Genomic DNA, 18,059 nt, shown 5'->3' with positions numbered 1-18,059 from the left:
CTCCTCTTGAGATAACATGGCCAATTAGGTATGAGAAACTGCTTAGTATGCTTGAAAAATTACCGGAAGTGGGTGTGTGTTAGCAAAAAGCAGCTTATCTATCACTGTAATAATGCATGGATTTTGTGTTTAGAATTTTGACTGTGTTTGATCTCACGGCATACTGAAGAAGCAATAAATGCCTGTTAAAAGGAACTGCTTGTGTCTCATGATTAACTGAGGAGAGCCCAGTAGCATCTTTACTTCCTTTTTGGAAGTGCATGGCATCGGACAACAAGAGCCCTCAACGGATAGCGAGGACAGCTGAGAAGATCATCGGAGTATCTTCACTCTATAATGGACATTTAACAGACACGCTGCATATGAAAATCTACAGGGTTCTAGAGGTCGCACATGATCATCAACTACTCAATGATCTGACCAAATGTTCACTAACACTACTAAATTAATTTTCTTCTAGTGAATTAGTCAAATTAACATTAGAAAGACAGTGCTGGTTCACTAATATACAGAGCCCCTAAAGTACGATGTACTGAAAAAAATGTATTATTTCAAAACATTTTGCTCTAAATTCACTTACATCTAAAGACACTTTATTATGGAGAGGACTCAATAATAAAAAAATAAAATCCAATTTGTTGTCATTTTAGAATGTCATAGAATGAAATTCCATAAAATCTTGCATATTCTATACTGAAAGATATTGACTTCATCCAAAAACCTATAATAAGGTCTGTGGAAAATGCACGGTTATAGATGGATGTTCACAGAGTGCAGAGGAAATGGCCTTAAAGCCATTTAAGAAGTTAGAATCATATTAGCAGAGTTGGATTCTGAGGGGTTAGCATACAAGTTACTTCAGAGACAAACGGAGACTTCACAGGAGACAGTACTTCTCAAAGGGATCTAATTATATTTGACAAATTGATTCATGACACATTAAAACATTTTTGTTGTGTGTATTAATGGGTGTATCTAGGGTTTTCATGAAAAAGAATTTTTCTGAATTCCTACAAATCAAGCAGTGACCCAAGAGTTATTGGGGGCTAATTTATAGAAGCTTTAGAAATATTACATAACTGTCCTAAACCTGAGCGAACAGACAGTGGTACACAATAACTTGTGCACACAGGATAATGACGTGTGCAGAGTAGATATATAATTTTTTTTCCATTCCATGATACTTAAGGGGTTCCATAGTTGTTAGCTAGCTGTTTGCAAAAAAAAAATCTCCCCCTGAAGGAGCTAGTCAACAATCTTTTAGATAGTTATCTTACTTTTCATGGTGCTTTCTCTCCAGTTGCCAGGAGAAAAGGGTTGCCAACTTTCTCAACCCCAAATAAGGGACACTTTCTTGCAGGTGCGCATGAAGAGCAGCTGTTAAATGCGATACCATCGAAAATTTGGTGCATCTAACTTTTATGCTGGTCCACCCGTGCAAAAGGTTAGTCTACAGGCATATGCAGTCATCATTGTGTTGCATAAAAAGGGGCTTCACAGCCAAGTATATTGCTGCTTTGGGGCAGTGGTGGCCTAGTGGTTAAGGAAGTGGCCCTGTAATCAGAAGGTTGCCGGTTTGAATCACGATCCGCCAAGGTGCCACTGAGGTGCCAAGGAGCAAAGCACCGTCCCCACACACTGCTCCCTGGGCGCCTGTCATGGCTTCCCACTGCTCACTCAGGGTGATAGGTTAAATACAGAGGACAAATTTCACTGTGTGCACCGTGTGCTGTGCTGCTGTGTATCACATGTGACAATCACTTCACTTTCACTGCTTCTAAGACTGCACCTAAATCAACCTTTTAACCATCAAGGAGAGAGGTTCAAGTGTTGCCCAAGAAAGTCCAGAAGTCCTTGAAGTCCTCCAAGAAAGACCATCTCCTAGAGATGATTCAGCTGCGGTATTGGGGTGCCACCAGTGTAGCACAGGTCTGCTGAAGAATGGCAACACCCATTAGTGAGTGCATCTCCATGCACATCACAGACTTTTGGAGGACTTTTGGAGACTGATTATCTGCAAAAAGTACAGGGATTGGATGGGGTGAAAATCATTTTCTCTGATGAATTGCTCAAATAGTTTGGGCAATCTGGAAAATATATATTTTTTGGCCCCCGGAATAAAACATTGAAATGTTGGGTCCATGGCCAGGAAACTCCCCAGACCATAATTAATAATTCACTAAGTCAATTGTCAAGAGGTGAGTGGACAGACAAAAAAATTCTGATAACCTCCAAGCACTGATTAAAAAGGAATGGGTTGAAATCAGTTAGGATTTGACCCAGATGTTAATTGACAGCATGTCAGGGCGAATATAAGAAGTTTTTTTAAAAAAAATGGCCAACACTAAACTGGATGTAATTGTCAATGAAAGCCTTTGAAACTTACAAAATACTTTTAATTACACTTCAATATACCACAGAAACAACTGACAAAAAGATCTAAAAACATTGAAGCAGCAAACATAGTGAAAACAAGTCTCTGTGTCTTTCTTAACACTTTTGGCCATGACTGTGTAGCCTCTTCACTCTTCACCCTCTTATCATCCAGAAAAAGGTACCAAAGCATTTGGGCTCTCACAATTTCTTACCATAGGCAATCAGAAAACTGAACATTCAGGGTCTTTCTAATTTGGACTGCCACAAACACACACACACATCCTCTTTTATCTTTAGAAATATCTGTAAAATTATTGCACTGTTCCATTTGGCACAGCAGTATTTGAAATATTTTTACTTGGCAACATCATTATCCATTTCACTGGTTAAGCACTGTTGATTTGTCCAGTCAGGTGGTTATGTGTGTGTCAAGGATCACACTTTTTCTTTTTTATATTATATTATCACCACACATGTCCAAACTTAACTTCTGCTTGTTGTGGCATGTAGACATACATAAATCAAACTCACACTCATACATACAATGGAGATTAAGCAGCCTCTAGTCCATTATCATTTACTCAAATGATCTACAACTACAGTCTGTCTTCATTGCTGTCGACATGTTTGGTTGCCTTAAATGTTATTCTTGCACTGATTGTGTCGCATGTTTGCACTTTATGTAGTCTGGTTAATATGTGCACTATATGTTAGAATGCCAACTACCAACCTGTGTAATTTCTAACTTTTCTTTCTAAAATCCTTAAATACAACAGTCTCTGAGACTGTCAATATCGATGCATTCTATTAATTTTTTAATTAGTAACATGATGTTTTCAAAATACAAGAGTCAAGGTCTTGTACACCTGTGTGGACACTTTCATTTGCTACAATGAGCAGAAAAATGGTCTGTGTTCAGTCCACCCTCTCTTGACCCCACAAATGGCAGAAAAATGTGGAATCAGATTTGTGCCAAAATTTTAATATCAATACATCTAATATCAAACAAAATAAAACACTGAAATGTAAAATCCGAGACTGGGATTTAACAACATAAGTTTTTGCTTATGTCTCGCTCTTTTACAGGTTTGCTGCTGACTTTTTAGTCACTCCACCCCGTTTTATGTTTACATTGCCTGAGAATATGGTGGCACAGTTCTCTCGTGTTGGCAGGGCTTTGCCTCATTGGCCAGCAGGTATTTGTGTGACATCTCCGTTTCCCAGAACTCTATCAAGATAGAGTGCAAGATACATGGACTTCAAGAACATGCAGAGCAGCATCAGCTATTAGCGATCACATATGGATCACATCATAATCAGCGTATTTAATCAATACTTACAATTGGTTAATCGTGCAGTTGATAATGTGCACAAAAATCATTCCATATATGATCACAAATGGCTGTTACTGCTGTGCCCATGCATCTTGCAGTGATAGGGTTCAGAGTTGTGATGGGAAGTTTGCCTCTTTTCAGAGTGCCTCATATTTTAGCCTTACTTCACAAATATGATATCAACAGAAAAAACATTCATATTTGACATGTAAGAAGAAAAATATGAGGCTACGTATGCCACAAGAGCTGGAACTCTGAAAAGAGCCAAACTTCCAATCACTTCTGTGGAACGGAGCTGCCACTCAAATACCTGCTGGCCGTGGGGCTCACAGCAAAAATATGCATGTTTTTCTAAACTCCCAGTAAAACTCCAATGACTCAGAGAAAGACCAGCTTTTCCTCCATTCCAATTCAACTTCCTCGCTTTGTGTGTATTTTGAAGTGGCAAAAAGAGCACTCGCCTGCTTGGATTCTATTGGTCACGTGAAAATACGTCATAGCCCAGCTGTCAAAGTCCAACAAATGATTGAGACAGCCACAGTCACTATTTTTATATCACAGCCAGAAAATCACCAAGCAACATCATTAAGATGTAATCGATTATGTTCTGCACTGCATCAATGCAATCTCATCCTGCAGTCTGCATCGTGTTTAATCGATTATACGATTAATTTCGACACCCCTATTCATGTTACGGACCACAGCATCAGTCTTCCCAGACCCACCCAATAGGAAAGTCACAGCTTCTGTTCTGACACCTGTATATATTGTCTAGTTAGTTCATTGTGTGTAGATCTTTTTATACTAGCAGGCTGTTGGTGGGTTACAGCAACTCCAATCACAGAGGAAAGAGGCTGCTTCTGTACTGACACCTGTATATATTGCAGCTCATAGTCTATAGTTTTTGACAAATCGAATTACAATGCCGCTGTGTATGGACCTGCTCTGTCTCTCTCTCACACACACACACACACACACACACACACACACACATATATATAATGGCTAGGCAAACAGGAAATAAATAATATATATATTGACAGGGAACTGAATATATGGAATGAAAGTCTGAATATATGGAATGAAATATGACGTCATGCAGTAACACCGCTAATAATTCTACCAACATTCAGCATAGGACTACTGATGAAGAGATTTTTCAATATTTCCATATCAGGCGAGCTTCCCACCGCCAATCCTACATAAACCTCTGTCTTTTAATACGGAAACGGAGGTAAGTAAACAGGGAGGAATTACAGGGCAAACTAACTTCAGCATTTTGAATACGATATACCAGCGCTGACCGATCCCAGCGCGCCATGCAACGTTTAGATTCAGGCTGAACACAACGCTTATTCTCTTCTATTTTATACTCATCGCTGCCCGTGCGAGTGTCTCCGGTGCCGTTTTAAAGCCCGACCGTGTAAAATCTGTACCAGCGACATTTCACCAGCTACACCGGGTTCATCATAAACTCAACTCTCTATAGAGCAGAATCAGCCACAGGGACGATTTTATACAAATTACAGCGCCGTTTATAGTGTTTAATTTAAGACACAAGGTTCTGCTAACTTTAAAAAGTGCAGATTACATTCATGTATAAAATGGAATAGAATAAACTTTGTGTGTGCAGCCTGAATCTAAACGTTGCATGGTGCGCTGGGATCGGTCAGCGCTGTTATATCGGATTTAAAATGCTGAAGTTAGTTTGCCCTGTAATTCCTCCCTGTTTACTTACCTCCATTTCCGTATTAAAAGACAGAGGTTGTAGGTAGGAATGGTGGCGGGAAGCTCGCCTGTTTCGGTCAGTGCGGATGCTTGATGAATAAGCAGCTACTGTCGCTGCATTAGGTCTTCCACGGTGAAACTACGTCGTCACTGCTTAAAACAGCTGCCACTGGGTTTAGTGCAGAATCACTCGTGGTGAAGCACAATTCACCTGTTTAGCAAACTAACATTCTCAAAATGGCGCCAATGACTTGGCGACGTCAGATTTCATTCCATATATTCAGACTTTCACTCCATATATTCAAGTTTCATTCCATATACTCAGACTTTCATTCCATATATTCAGACTTCATTCCATATACTCAGACTTTCATTCCATATATTCAGACTTTCATTCCATATTCAGGTTTCATTCCATATATTCAGGTTTCATTCCATATATTCAGGTTTCATTCCATATATTCAAGTTTCATTCCATATATTCAGGTTTCATTCCATATATTCAGACTTTTCAAGTGTATTCTGTACAAAAAGCAAGGTCGCGTCAGAACATCGCGTCTTTCTGCACCTCTCTCTCTCTCTCTCACAACTCACGCCATGTGTCCAAGAGAACTGGACATTAACATAAAGCATTTACAATTTACAACACTGCATTCCTGTACAAAAAGCAGGTCACGTCAGAACATTGCGTCACACATCGCGTCTTTCTGCATCGCGTCTTTCTCTCTCCACAATATACAGTATTAAAAGAACATAAATAAAATATTCACAAAATAACACACATGCAAAATATTCCTAATATGTACATAAATTAAAGTGAAAGAAATAACTTTTTGCACACAAACCCCACGCACCTCTCACAACTCACGCCATGTGTCCAAGAGACCTGAACCGTGTCTCAAAAACAAAATTAAAGTCTTTAGAAAATAAGAAAATAAGACACAAGAAGGAAGAAATATACTTATAAATCTAGTGTAACCATTTAACTCCGGCACAATAGCTTGCGTAGTATAGACCCAGCTCCCAACCCAACTTTGTGAATAGATTAACAGCGATATTTTTTTTATCGCCTGATAAGAGTCTCACGTTAACACAGCACATTAACGCCGATAACGGCCCACCACTAATATACACACACACACACACATTTTTTCAAATAAACCCGTAAATGTTCATCTTTCTTATTAAATATTTTAAAAAATCATAGTGACGTCATAGGGTAATCTCTTAAACCAGAAAATGTTGACAGGCTGGTTTTTATAGCAAAAATCTGTAGACCTGTAGTATGTGTCTGTTCCTTTTAGTATGTGCTTTTTCAGCATAGTTTTGTTTTATATTTTATATTTTTTTATTCTGTGCTTTTAGTTGATATTCTGTCCGTTACAAGGATATGTGACGTGTAGAACAATTAATAGAAGCAGCTCTACGCATTTGGGTTCAGGGATTAATATTCATATTTAAAAAAATAAATCAATTAAAAAAACATATAAAAGTGTTATAAAAATGTTTTAAATAGCCTCATAAAAACCTGTAAAAACACTGGGTCTGAAACCGCACTGAGGGATGCAGGGAAGTGATGTTCTTGGTGCAGGGTTAAAAAGTAGGCATACTACTTTTTAACAGCATAACTATACACCACTCATTCATAAGGTTCATAAGAGGAGTGAATATAGGCTGATTTTAGCTATTTAATTAAACTAACAATTAGTTAAATGCTGTGAGGAAGGTGATATGATGGGAAAAAATTGGATGCTCTATGCTTTCCAGGAGTTTTTTGACCGTGAATATTGCTTGTTTTCATAGTATATATGAAATTAAAATAGAATGTGAAAATAGACTTACTTTACAGCTTGTTTATTGAAATAATTAGGTAAAGTTGCATTATATATGTGGTAGGATCACACCTCCTTTTTGTGCAGAACCCTGCAGCAAGAAAGGCACTTTCATTGCAATTTACTCAGGCATGTGCTGGTCGAAGTTTTTGCTCACATCATTCCATTACACATTTTGCTCATGTTTAAAAATCTCTCATTGCTGTGACATTTTCTAATCGCTTTATAGTTTGAAACCAGAAATTTCCATTTGAATAGTACTGAATAGCACTCCAGTCTCACCTGGATAAGATATCTTTTCTTTTGGTGTGGCTTTACTCTTGGATTTACTCTCTCTTTCTGACTCTATTGAGGGCACAAAGTAGTTCACTGCTCTTCCCTGAAAAGCAAACCAAAAATAAATAAATAAAAATTACACAAGCAAATTGCGTTTCTTCCCAAATTCTAACCTATCAACTGTAAAACTACAGAAGCAGACAGACACTAAACTGGAGGCTCACCTCTGGCAGGGTTAGTGACTCAAGATGAAGGTCTTGGCGTTTATGCAGTAGTATTAGCACAAGCACCTCCACTGTTTTCCCCAGGCCCATTTCATCTGCCAAGATGCCCCCTGGACAGTCCAGCTCTGCCATGGGAAATTCTTGAACAACACTGCAATAAGCAAATGTGAAAGGAATGAGTGAGTACTAAAGCATTAAGGCACAGAAATAACCAGAAATTATCGAATTGTAGATGAAGTCATGGGCACATAAAAAAAATTGAAATCGAACATATATATTCTCACAGATATATTATCAATCATAATGACTGTGATTATTTTGCAACCCTAGAGTCAATCTGTTAATGCCAGGTTTGATGCGAGAAGATGCATGTGCAGACATGCTGGGTTCACTGGAGACCATCAGTGAGGCAGAGATTTAAGAGAGTTAGTGAAAAGATCTGAACCACGAATCATTACATCCAAGGAAGCGTGCAGCAGAGAAAGCAAAGTTCAGGCACTATCTTGCCACAGGCTTGCCACAATGATGGTAAAAAATGTGCCACTCACAATCATGCTCAGCAATTAGTTGTGTCCCATGTTAAAGCCATGCCCACGTGGGGCAGGGGTGGCCTAGTGGTTAAGGAAGCGGCCCCATTATCAGTAGGTTGCCGGTTCGAACCCCGATCCGCCAAGGTGCCACTGAGGTGCCACTGAGCAAAGCACCGTCCCCACACACTGTTCCCCGGGCGCCTGTCATGGCTGCCCACTGTTCACTCAGGGTGATGGGTTATATGCAGAGGACAAATTTCACTGTGTGCACCATGTGCTGTGCTGCTGTGTATCACATGTGACAATCACTTCACTTCACTAAAAGCAATCAACTCTGGGTATGCTGGTTAAAGTGCAGTAATGTACGATTATGCTACAGTTTTTAATAAACATAGTAAGTAAGAATCCCGAACCGCCAAGGTACAACTGAGGTGTGACTGAGCAAAGCACCGGCCCTACACACCGCTATCTGGGCGCCTTTGGTTGCCCACTGTGATAGATTAAAAGCAGAGGACACATTTCATTGTGTACACCATGTGCTGTGCTGTGTTTCACAATGACACATCACTTTACTTTCAATAGAATGAATATTGAAAAGACTTTTTCTTAAAATTGTTCAGTCCTACATTCAACCCCTTGACTTGACAAAGTAAGATACTATTTTCTAAAGAGAGAAAAACATTTTCACTATAGTTTCCGATACATTTTGAAACAAACAAACAACTCAGTATACAATTGAGATTAAACATACATTGTACACATGCTGATCAGGTGTAAATTGAATTTGGAGAAGACTTCAGGATGTTTTAATTGCATTTAGAATCACAAAGAAAAAAACACGCCAGATTCAATTCAACACAGCTTGGTAATAAAGTCATCTAAACAATTTGGTTGCGGAACGTATGAAGCCTTTCCAAAGGCCTGACCTCAGCCCCACTGAAAATTCAGATGTCTGCAAGGAAGCCACTAACTTTGATTAATTAACTTTACATATTCTGTAGTGATACTTATTACACCTCGCACTGCACCTCGTTTACTCCGAGCCTCCAGTACTGCTCGCCTGGTCCCTCCATCTCTGAAGGTAAAAGGAAAACATTAATCTAGACTCTTCTCCATCTTGGCCCCTCGGTGGTGGAATGAACTTCCCCTCGAGGTCAGAACAGCTCAGTCACTGAGCACCTTCAAACGACAGCTCAAGACCTTTCTCTTTAAAGAATATTTAGATTAAATTGTAATTTTCGTGTTGTCGAACTTTGTGTACAGAATCTACAACAGAGTGAATAAAATAGATGTATTCATAGTTGGGGTCCTAGTGAACCGGAATTGATCTCTTCATCGATGGTAACTTGAAAGCACGTTGTAAGTCGCTCTGGATAAGGGCGTCTGCCAAATGCCGTAAATGTAAATGTAATGATACCCAGCTAGAAATAAAGCATCAGGTTGAGATGCTACACACATTACACATTAACCCTAACATTAATTAAGGTGTATAAATATGTGTGTGTATGCACAACAGTATGGATAATTTGAGCACTGTGGATTTAAGAAAATCAAAAATACATTTAAAAAATATGAATGTGTTTTTTTAAAACCATCTGTATATTACACTGATTTGTTGTCCATGACAAAATAACTCAATTCTCTACAATGTTTGGATTGCCATTGTATTCTCAAAGAATTTAAAACTAATCTTACACAATTAAACAGCGTTTGTACTAAATGAATCAAGACTTGAAAATAACTGTTTTGTTAAACTGAAATAAATCAAAATCACAAGCTCAGTCAGTTTAAGAGTCCAACTGTGTGAGCTCCGTATTTGGCAGTGGGTTGTTTCTGGACAATGTCTCACCAGCCAGTATAGATGTTAAAGTACAGCTTCTTCCCGCATAAAGTCACCACTCGACGCCAGAGGAGATGAACACATGGTTCAGCTGGGGAAAGAAAAAAAAAAGTGTCACATTACAATACAATTAAGTGATGAAAGCCCAACATGCTTGCCTATGAAGGAGGTGACCATAAAGACAGATGTTCAAACCACCCCACTTGATTATAAGGCACTCTGAATATGACATGTAAGTGCTGTAAATGTAAATACAGTAACAATAAACTTAATTGTTAATGATTAAAAAGTCACATTTGGACACAGCTACTCTGTGACATTATGGGGACAAATTTGTTTGGTAAATCAGTTTTATTTAGTCACTTTTTTTAATCTTCATAACTGCTTTGTTCAATGTTGTAATTATCATGAACAAATTATTATGAACAAAAGATTCAATTACAGCATAGTTTATGGTGGAATGCATTTGTGGTCAGTATCAGTGTGAGGAGTGATTTTTTTTATGACTGAGAATAATACTATAAACTACACTTTGAGGACTTTATTTTCATATTCTCAGATTCAAATTGATGTTTGGATGCGTTATGATTTTTTGATGAGAATATTGTAAACATGTTTAAATGACTGCAGTTGCTGATGAGATGTAATAGGCGTAGAGAAGTGCATGATTAGGAGGACAAGATTAATTGGCAAGTTTCTCCCCAGGCGCTGCATGTGCAGGTAGCAAGAAGAGTTCTATAAAAAACTGATCTTCGTGGTTTGAGAAATAGGCTCGTAATTTTTGGTTTTAAACATCATGAATATAACAACTGACTAGTGTTTAGTCAGTGTTATATATTTTAACATCACAAGTGTTATTTTATATTGCTGTGCATTCAGCTTTGTGCTACAATTTATAAAAATGGATGTGGCAAAATTGCTCAACAACGCTGCCTTTACATATTTTCATTATAACCTCAAAGATTATTAGGGATGGAGGACCTTTTTGTTTTCATAAGGTCTTCATATTATTATCCTTTCATTTATTATAAACTATTTATTAGTAACTATTTACACATTTTTGTATTTTAAGAGAGTAATATGATTATTTTCACTGTAATAAACAATCATCTTTGTTTGTGCCATATTGAAGCATAGGTTATAGCAGCATCTTGTGGTGAACATTTGAACTACAGATTTGAAGATTGACTTCGCTCATGGCGCAAAAAGAATAGAAATGACATTCAAATGTCTTAAACACTAAAGGAACCAAAGTATTGATTTGTTCCTGGTGCCAACTTCATTTAAATGTCCACTCCACCTTCTCATTTACTTCTTTTTTTTATGCAAAGAGAAAAATACTGCAATACGCATCACAGTATGTAGACCAATGTATGTGACAGAACAAAGTCCCAATCAATGCTTGCAATTTTAATTTGTTACATAGAAACTATCCCTGGTTGATATGAAAAAATATAGAAAATAAAATCACAGTATTTTTATTTCTAACAGACATGTGATGGCACCTTTACATTTAATTTAAATAATACGTCAGATGATGAAAATAAATGTACTTTAAAATTAAATGTTTTTGGCCAAGGAGAACTGCTGCTCCTCCACATCGAGAGGAGCCAGTTGAGGTGGTTTGAGCATGTCCTGCCGGCAGGAAGCCACCGGGTCGGCCCAGGACACGCTGGAAAAATTATATCTCCAGTCTGGTCTAGGAACGCCTTGGGGTTCTGCCGGAGGAGCTGGTGGAGGTGGCTGGGGAGAGGGCTGTCTGGGATTCCCTACTTGGGATGCTGTTCCCGCGACCCGGACCCGGATAAGCGGAGGAAGAAGACGATGACCCCTTTAGGGTGGCAAAAATATTTCCTATGGCAATTTTCGCATCAGCCAATTAACTACTGAATACACAAGAAATCAAAAACAGTCTTAAATATTCTTTTCAAATAATATCTTTGTGCATATTTTTAAACTCTGCTGCGCCCACATGCCCTCCACTACCTTGAGTCAAAGGAGACTTGTATTTCTCTCTATGCAGCATCCAATTGACGGCTTGGTACTGGTAGGGCCTCAAAATTGGTATGAGGTTCTCATGCTGAATATCAGGTATGCAGTCCTGGGCCTCCTGCTGATGAAAGTCCCGAACAAAGTCATATAACTCCTCTACGTTCTGCCTCTCCAGGTCTATGTCACCATCACCCAGATAATTCTCCATCACCTCTGCAGAGCACAAGGGCAAAGCACAGGCATATATCATAACAACAAACACAGCATTCCAAAATGGACATTTTGCTTGACACACAAAACATCACCCATAACTGTAAAAGTATGCTGGAGTTGTCCAGAACTATTCTGCTAAAATATTCAGCAGTGAAAAGCAGTACTGGAAAGAAACTGAAAACAACACACACGCTTATATGCAGTACCTACCTGGAATGGTGAAGTTATAGAAGAGACTCATTATTTTTTGCATTAGCTGATTGGCTTTCTTAATCCGTCCATTTGTCTCACTGGGGAATTCTGGCCTTCCTAATCCTGCTTCTAGTAGGTAAACCTGAAGCTACAGAAGCAAGGCAGAATGCAGAGCCATATATATGTCATCCAGATTGGTTAAACAATATTGCAGCATTTTTTGGTAAACAGTACACACTTTAATAGACCCATCACTGAACTTGTGGTAAAGTTGGAGGATCCTCCTCTTCTGCAGCCACTCTATGTCGTCCCATTCCAAATTGGAAAACGAGCATTCAACAGGATACTCCTCTCCAGAGTATAGTGGACCCAAGAAAATTTTATTACAAGTTCTACTGAGAAAAATGGTTTTGTTCTCAACATTCAGTGGGGTTGAACAATGGAGAACAAATTCTCCAATCAGTGCCTTCCAATCCTGACCGAAATCTGATGTGGGTAAAACACTCAGAGCAAAAGATTTATCAATTGTAGAGTGAGATGAGTTTCCTGACTCTTTTGCGACTTTAGAACGTAATAAATCGTTGGAACGACCAGTTTCCTCATAAAAAGGGATGGGAGAGGATTTCCTGGAAAGCGATAGAGAACTGGAACAACAAGGCACATTACCATTACATTGGGCAGCGGACCTCGCCTCTCCTCCAGAGAAACTGGAAGAAAAAAACGGACTGAAACCGCTTCGTTCAGGTAAATCTTTCTTGCGATCTTGCATATTCCATTCCAGCTTTCTTTTGACCTCTTCATCAACCCGAACTGGTGTTGAGCGCTTTCTTCTGCTGCTCATGCTGACGAAACCTTCCTTTAATTAAATGAGCGGAGCATGCGTCAAAGCTATTCAGTACTCAAATTGTTTATGACTGGCAACGCCACGGCAAAAAGCTTTATATAGACACCACTGGCTACGAATTTAAACACAATATTTATAAAGACTATTTCTGAGTCGAGTTTTTGTAAACAAACGCTGACGTATTAGGCTAACCTCCAAACTGACCTATAACCCCAAGCAAGTCATAAATAACAACGACGGATTACATTTTTGTGCTCGTGCTGCAAAAAATCATAGAGAAGCTCCAAGAAATCCTGTGTACGCTATAATTTTTCGATGAAAAAATGCTGGCTGTCGCTACCCAATTTGTACAGAAAAATCGATGGACTGCGCATGCGCAAAATCGTTTCCGCTTTGAATCGGGTCTCCACACTGCTCTACGGCTGCTGCAAATTTTTCATTTTTTACACTCTTGGCATTAACTCCACAAGTACATAACTCTATTGACTGTGTGTGTGTGTGTATATATATATATATATATAATATGAGTAAACTATTGACTTACTTTTCATAATGCAGTAACACTTCAAATTGTAAAATCAAGAGGTTTCGAGGTTAATAAGAATACAGGAGCACGCGGAAATGGCGTGCATACATGATCTAATGGGTATCCTGTTTGAATCCAGTGAAAAGGTAATTTCTTATAAATGTTTCTTTATGTTATTAATGTCTGAATGTTTAAATTGTTCTTTAAAGATTTAATAAAAAAGAAAAAAAACGTAAAATTTGCAGCAGCCGTAAAGTAGTGTGGAGAGGGCTTCAAAGCGGAAATTACGTTTTTTGCGTCAGGTTGCTGCCCGATCCGTCCAAAGGTCGTAAAATACTTTCATATGCGGCTTTACGGCACAGTCGGATCCAAGTGTTCGTCTATTAAGGGCGAAACCAGCGAGAATGTCTGTGTTATATTCAGCCCTTAGCTATTTTAGTGAGAGCCGGAAAAAAAAACTTAGATTTGCGGAAGAAAGTCCACCGGTTGGGAGCAAACTATTTCCTGAAAGGTGAGCAATATTAAGCAGATATCGCTGGTGGAGTTAACGCTATGTAATAGTAGACCAAATAGCTGGAACCTAAGATATGAACTTAAGACAAAGCAACATATATATATTGTGTAAGCTTTGTTAGGCTATGGGAATTCATTGAAACAACCTTGTCTTCTCTGTCGATCCAACAGACAATCAGTTCCTTTATAGTGGCCCCAGCAGGCAGTACATGAGACCGGTTGTCCTGACAGATGAGCAAAAGCAGGCAGTGATTCAAGAATGCTACAACAAACCTGGCACTGACTGGCAACAACAGACTGGGTAAACATGATTTCATTTAGGAATATCTAAAACATTGCACAGCTTACCTTTTATACAGCTTCAGATTTGACACCTTATGGGATTTTCCTTTTTTTTTTTTTTAAATATGTTTAGGTCATTGTCAACTAAGACATCAACTCTCCGTCCAATCAAGGTGTAGCCTACTATCTAAGCCACAATTTCTATGTACTGTGAGGACTCTTTCTTTTTAATGTGGTAATATAATATTTTTTACAGGTTAATGAGGTATGGAAGGTGGTAGGAATGGACCTTATTGGCCCTCTAAAGGAGACCATTAGGGGAAAAAAAAGTACATTCTAACTATGACCAACCTTTACACCAAATGGGTCATTGCAGAGCCTCTGCAAACTCAAGTCTTCAAGTAAAGGGTCAATCGCATTAATTTCAAAGCTCACTGCTCCTTGGAAACCTGTCGTGGCTGCTCACTAAAGGTGATTGGTTAAAAGTTGTGTGCATCGTGTGCTGTGCTGCAGTGTATCACATGACAATCATATGGCATCTGATGATGCTTCTGTATATGGCATCAACACTGCAAAGCAAGTTTTTTTTTTTTTTTTTTAACATATTTAAACATTTTACCATCCCTGAGGCAACGAATGCCTGTCCTGTTGGAGAAGATTTTGAAATACAGGGATGAAGATTTTGTAATCATTTATGCACTTTTGGTGTATGTAGATTGGGAATGCTTGTTTCAAAATCATTGCAGAATCAGCCTACAGATATGTATGTCAGTCATACTTGACACAATTTAATTTAATTAAGTAATTGTGGATCTATTCATCTTAAAAGACTGATTTATAATAACTAGGGAAAGGACGTCACATTGTTGATTTATATGTGGTTCCCAATTGGAAAATGGGTGTGATCTGTTTACCGGTGAGTTCAAGTAGTTCAAGATGTTAATGCATCATGCTTGGTAAGGCAAAGATTTTGCAAAAGCTGAGGATTTGACTGCCCAAAACTGTAATGTTAATGTATTTTAACTGTTCTGTTTAGCAGAAAATTACATACATTAAATCTTCTATGATTGTGTATCATCAATTTGATGATTATTTGTCAGCACTTGCCGTTGGCTCTTAATTTTTTTTTTTTTCGGTCTTAAGTTGTTATCATTGTTTTTCACAATGACACAGTGTAGATGTACTCTGCATCTACACTGGTTCTCTATTTAACTTTGCTGATGTAAGATGTATTTATGAAACTTTGGTAAACAAAATTTGCATTGCATTTCACCAGCATTTTATTTATGTTACAGAGTGATATTCCATCTTTTTGTGAGTGGTGGTGCATTCATCACATGGAGCGGTACTCCATTGAAGGGTAGGTGAACTTAGTAAAAAGTTAAAACATTGCTCTGCTTTATGACAACACAACATGTATTACAAAGGCTTTGCTTTACATTTTGGTCAGAGGATGCAAAGGCACTGATGGCTGGAGCAGTAGAGACACTTAAGACTGCCTCGCAGACATTCACCAGGCAACCCAACCAAGGTATGGCCAGTGTCCATCCAGCATTTTGTCACTTCATGTATCAACTAGCTTGTCTTCCACTGTTGTTGTTGCTCATGCAGGGTAGTGTCATACCAACTGTTGATCTTATGGTTGTCAACTAGGGCTGCAACTAACGATTATTTTAATAATCGATTAATCTGTCGATAATTTTTTTTTTTATTAATCGCAGAATCGAATAAAAAAAAAAACCCAAACAAAAAAAGCATTCATTTCCAACCCTTTATTCAAAAACAGAACGAAAATCTTTAGAAAGTGCACAAACATGTTGCTCCTTGAGCTGTTATAATAATAATAAAATAAAATTGACTAACACATGCTTTACATCTGCCAAATATAGATTTTTTGTTTTAAATAAAGTGCCACCTGAGCTGCCAGAACGATAAATAATTTATAAAAAAATAAAGAATACAAATCAGAAAATTTAACAGGATTTGTTTGAATGTCAGAACTTGTTCTCTACACTACACTGCAGATGCACACACTCACAAACTCTCACACTGACACACACTTTTCTGATTTCAGTCCAAATCTCTAAAAAATCTTAAATCAAGTTACATTTACTAGACACATGAAATAGCATAAGAAATTATGTCTTGTTTTCTGATAAAACATCTCAAAATTGTGATTGTTTGTTTAAAACAAGCAACATTATCTGCCAATGGGGTAAGAAAACTAATCTTAATGTGATATAATCTCAAACAGAAGTTTTAAGCATCACTTAATTTTCTCATGCCATTTTTCTTGTCTAGTAATCTTGATTTAAGATTTTTTAGATATTTGGACTGGAAACGAGACAAAATGACTAGGTAATAAAAACATGTCTTTAGTCTTTTAATGCAAAGTAACTATAGCATCCCTGCTTTACTACTGTTATTAACGAGCTAACACTAACTTGTCATACCTGTCAAGCTGGATGACGGGTAAACATTTACATTTGCAGCATTTATCAGACGCCCTTATCCAGAGCGACTTACAATCAGTAGTTACAGGGACAGTCCCCCTGGAGCAACTTAGGGTTAAGTGTCTTGCTCAGGGACACAATAGGCGAGTCGTTCACACGGAGACGCAGAGAACAGTCCGAACGCTGTTTAATTGCTCCTCCGCACCTGTAGGTGGCACTGTAAGTCCCCGTCTAGTTCTCCTCCGCGGCGAGTTAAACACCAGCACCTGGGACATTACGTTCCTCACTTCAAAACGTAACAAAAGTAGGATTCTGTAGTGACTTACCTTGCTGCTGAACTCCCTTCCTCCTCATCAAACAAGCGTTTCAGGTGCTGTGGTGCCGTGCCATGTCGCTTTTGCATATTTTCACGCAGATTTCTCTGCCTCCGCCATGTATCTGTCCTCTACGTCTGCTCGTTTTTTTTTTATTTTTGCTCCGCGCTGTCCATGAGGCGGCAAAATCAGCTAGCATCTGTGCGCGAGAGAGAGAGTGTGTTCACTCCGCTTTTTTTTTTTTTTTTTTTAATAATCAAACGTCTCCGCGTCGCGCGACATAACGAATCGATTAGGAAATTAGTTGCCAACTCTTTTAGTAATCTATTTTTATCGATTCAATCAATTCGTTGTTGCAGCCCTAATGTTAACATCATTTACTTTGTTGAAGGAGGAGCCCACCATTGTGAAAGATCTCCTTCTGGCTGTAGACTGCAAGGGAATTTCACCAGTCTAATTAAAGAGCCATCTTTTCTTCAGATGAGCAAATTGACAATCAAGATCTGCTAGCAGAAGGGGATCGTCAGGCCAAGGACCCATTCGTGATTGAGTTTGTGAAGGTTTTCCTCCAACATTGAATTGATCAGCGG

At 38.4% G+C, this 18,059-nt stretch overlaps 1 protein-coding gene across 3 annotated transcripts in view; it reads right to left on the bottom strand.

Moving 5' to 3' along the window:
- shprh (SNF2 histone linker PHD RING helicase) overlaps window positions 1-13,805 on the bottom strand; it is an 89,195-nt gene extending 75,390 nt beyond the window's left edge. Inside the window, exons 1-7 of one of the 3 annotated variants that reach the window (XM_028982163.1) lie at window positions 13,627-13,805; window positions 12,776-13,393; window positions 12,556-12,685; window positions 12,127-12,345; window positions 10,150-10,231; window positions 7,771-7,921; window positions 7,553-7,649 (exon numbers count right to left, since the gene is read on the bottom strand). In XM_028982163.1, the coding sequence (XP_028837996.1) occupies window positions 7,553-7,649; window positions 7,771-7,921; window positions 10,150-10,231; window positions 12,127-12,345; window positions 12,556-12,685; window positions 12,776-13,378 (1,282 nt within the window). In that variant the 5' untranslated portion in view covers window positions 13,379-13,393; window positions 13,627-13,805. Of the gene's footprint in view, window positions 1-7,552; window positions 7,650-7,770; window positions 7,922-10,149; window positions 10,232-12,126; window positions 12,346-12,555; window positions 12,686-12,775 lie in introns of all 3 variants that reach the window. The other 2 variants (XM_028982162.1, XM_028982164.1) reach the window with 2 other exon arrangements.
- Window positions 13,806-18,059: the final 4,254 nt, after the last annotated feature.

This window comes from Denticeps clupeoides, chromosome 1 (genome assembly GCF_900700375.1).
Source record: "Denticeps clupeoides chromosome 1, fDenClu1.1, whole genome shotgun sequence".
Classification (NCBI taxonomy): Eukaryota; Metazoa; Chordata; class Actinopteri; order Clupeiformes; family Denticipitidae; genus Denticeps; species Denticeps clupeoides.
This window is presented reverse-complemented; position numbering and strand designations above follow the sequence as displayed.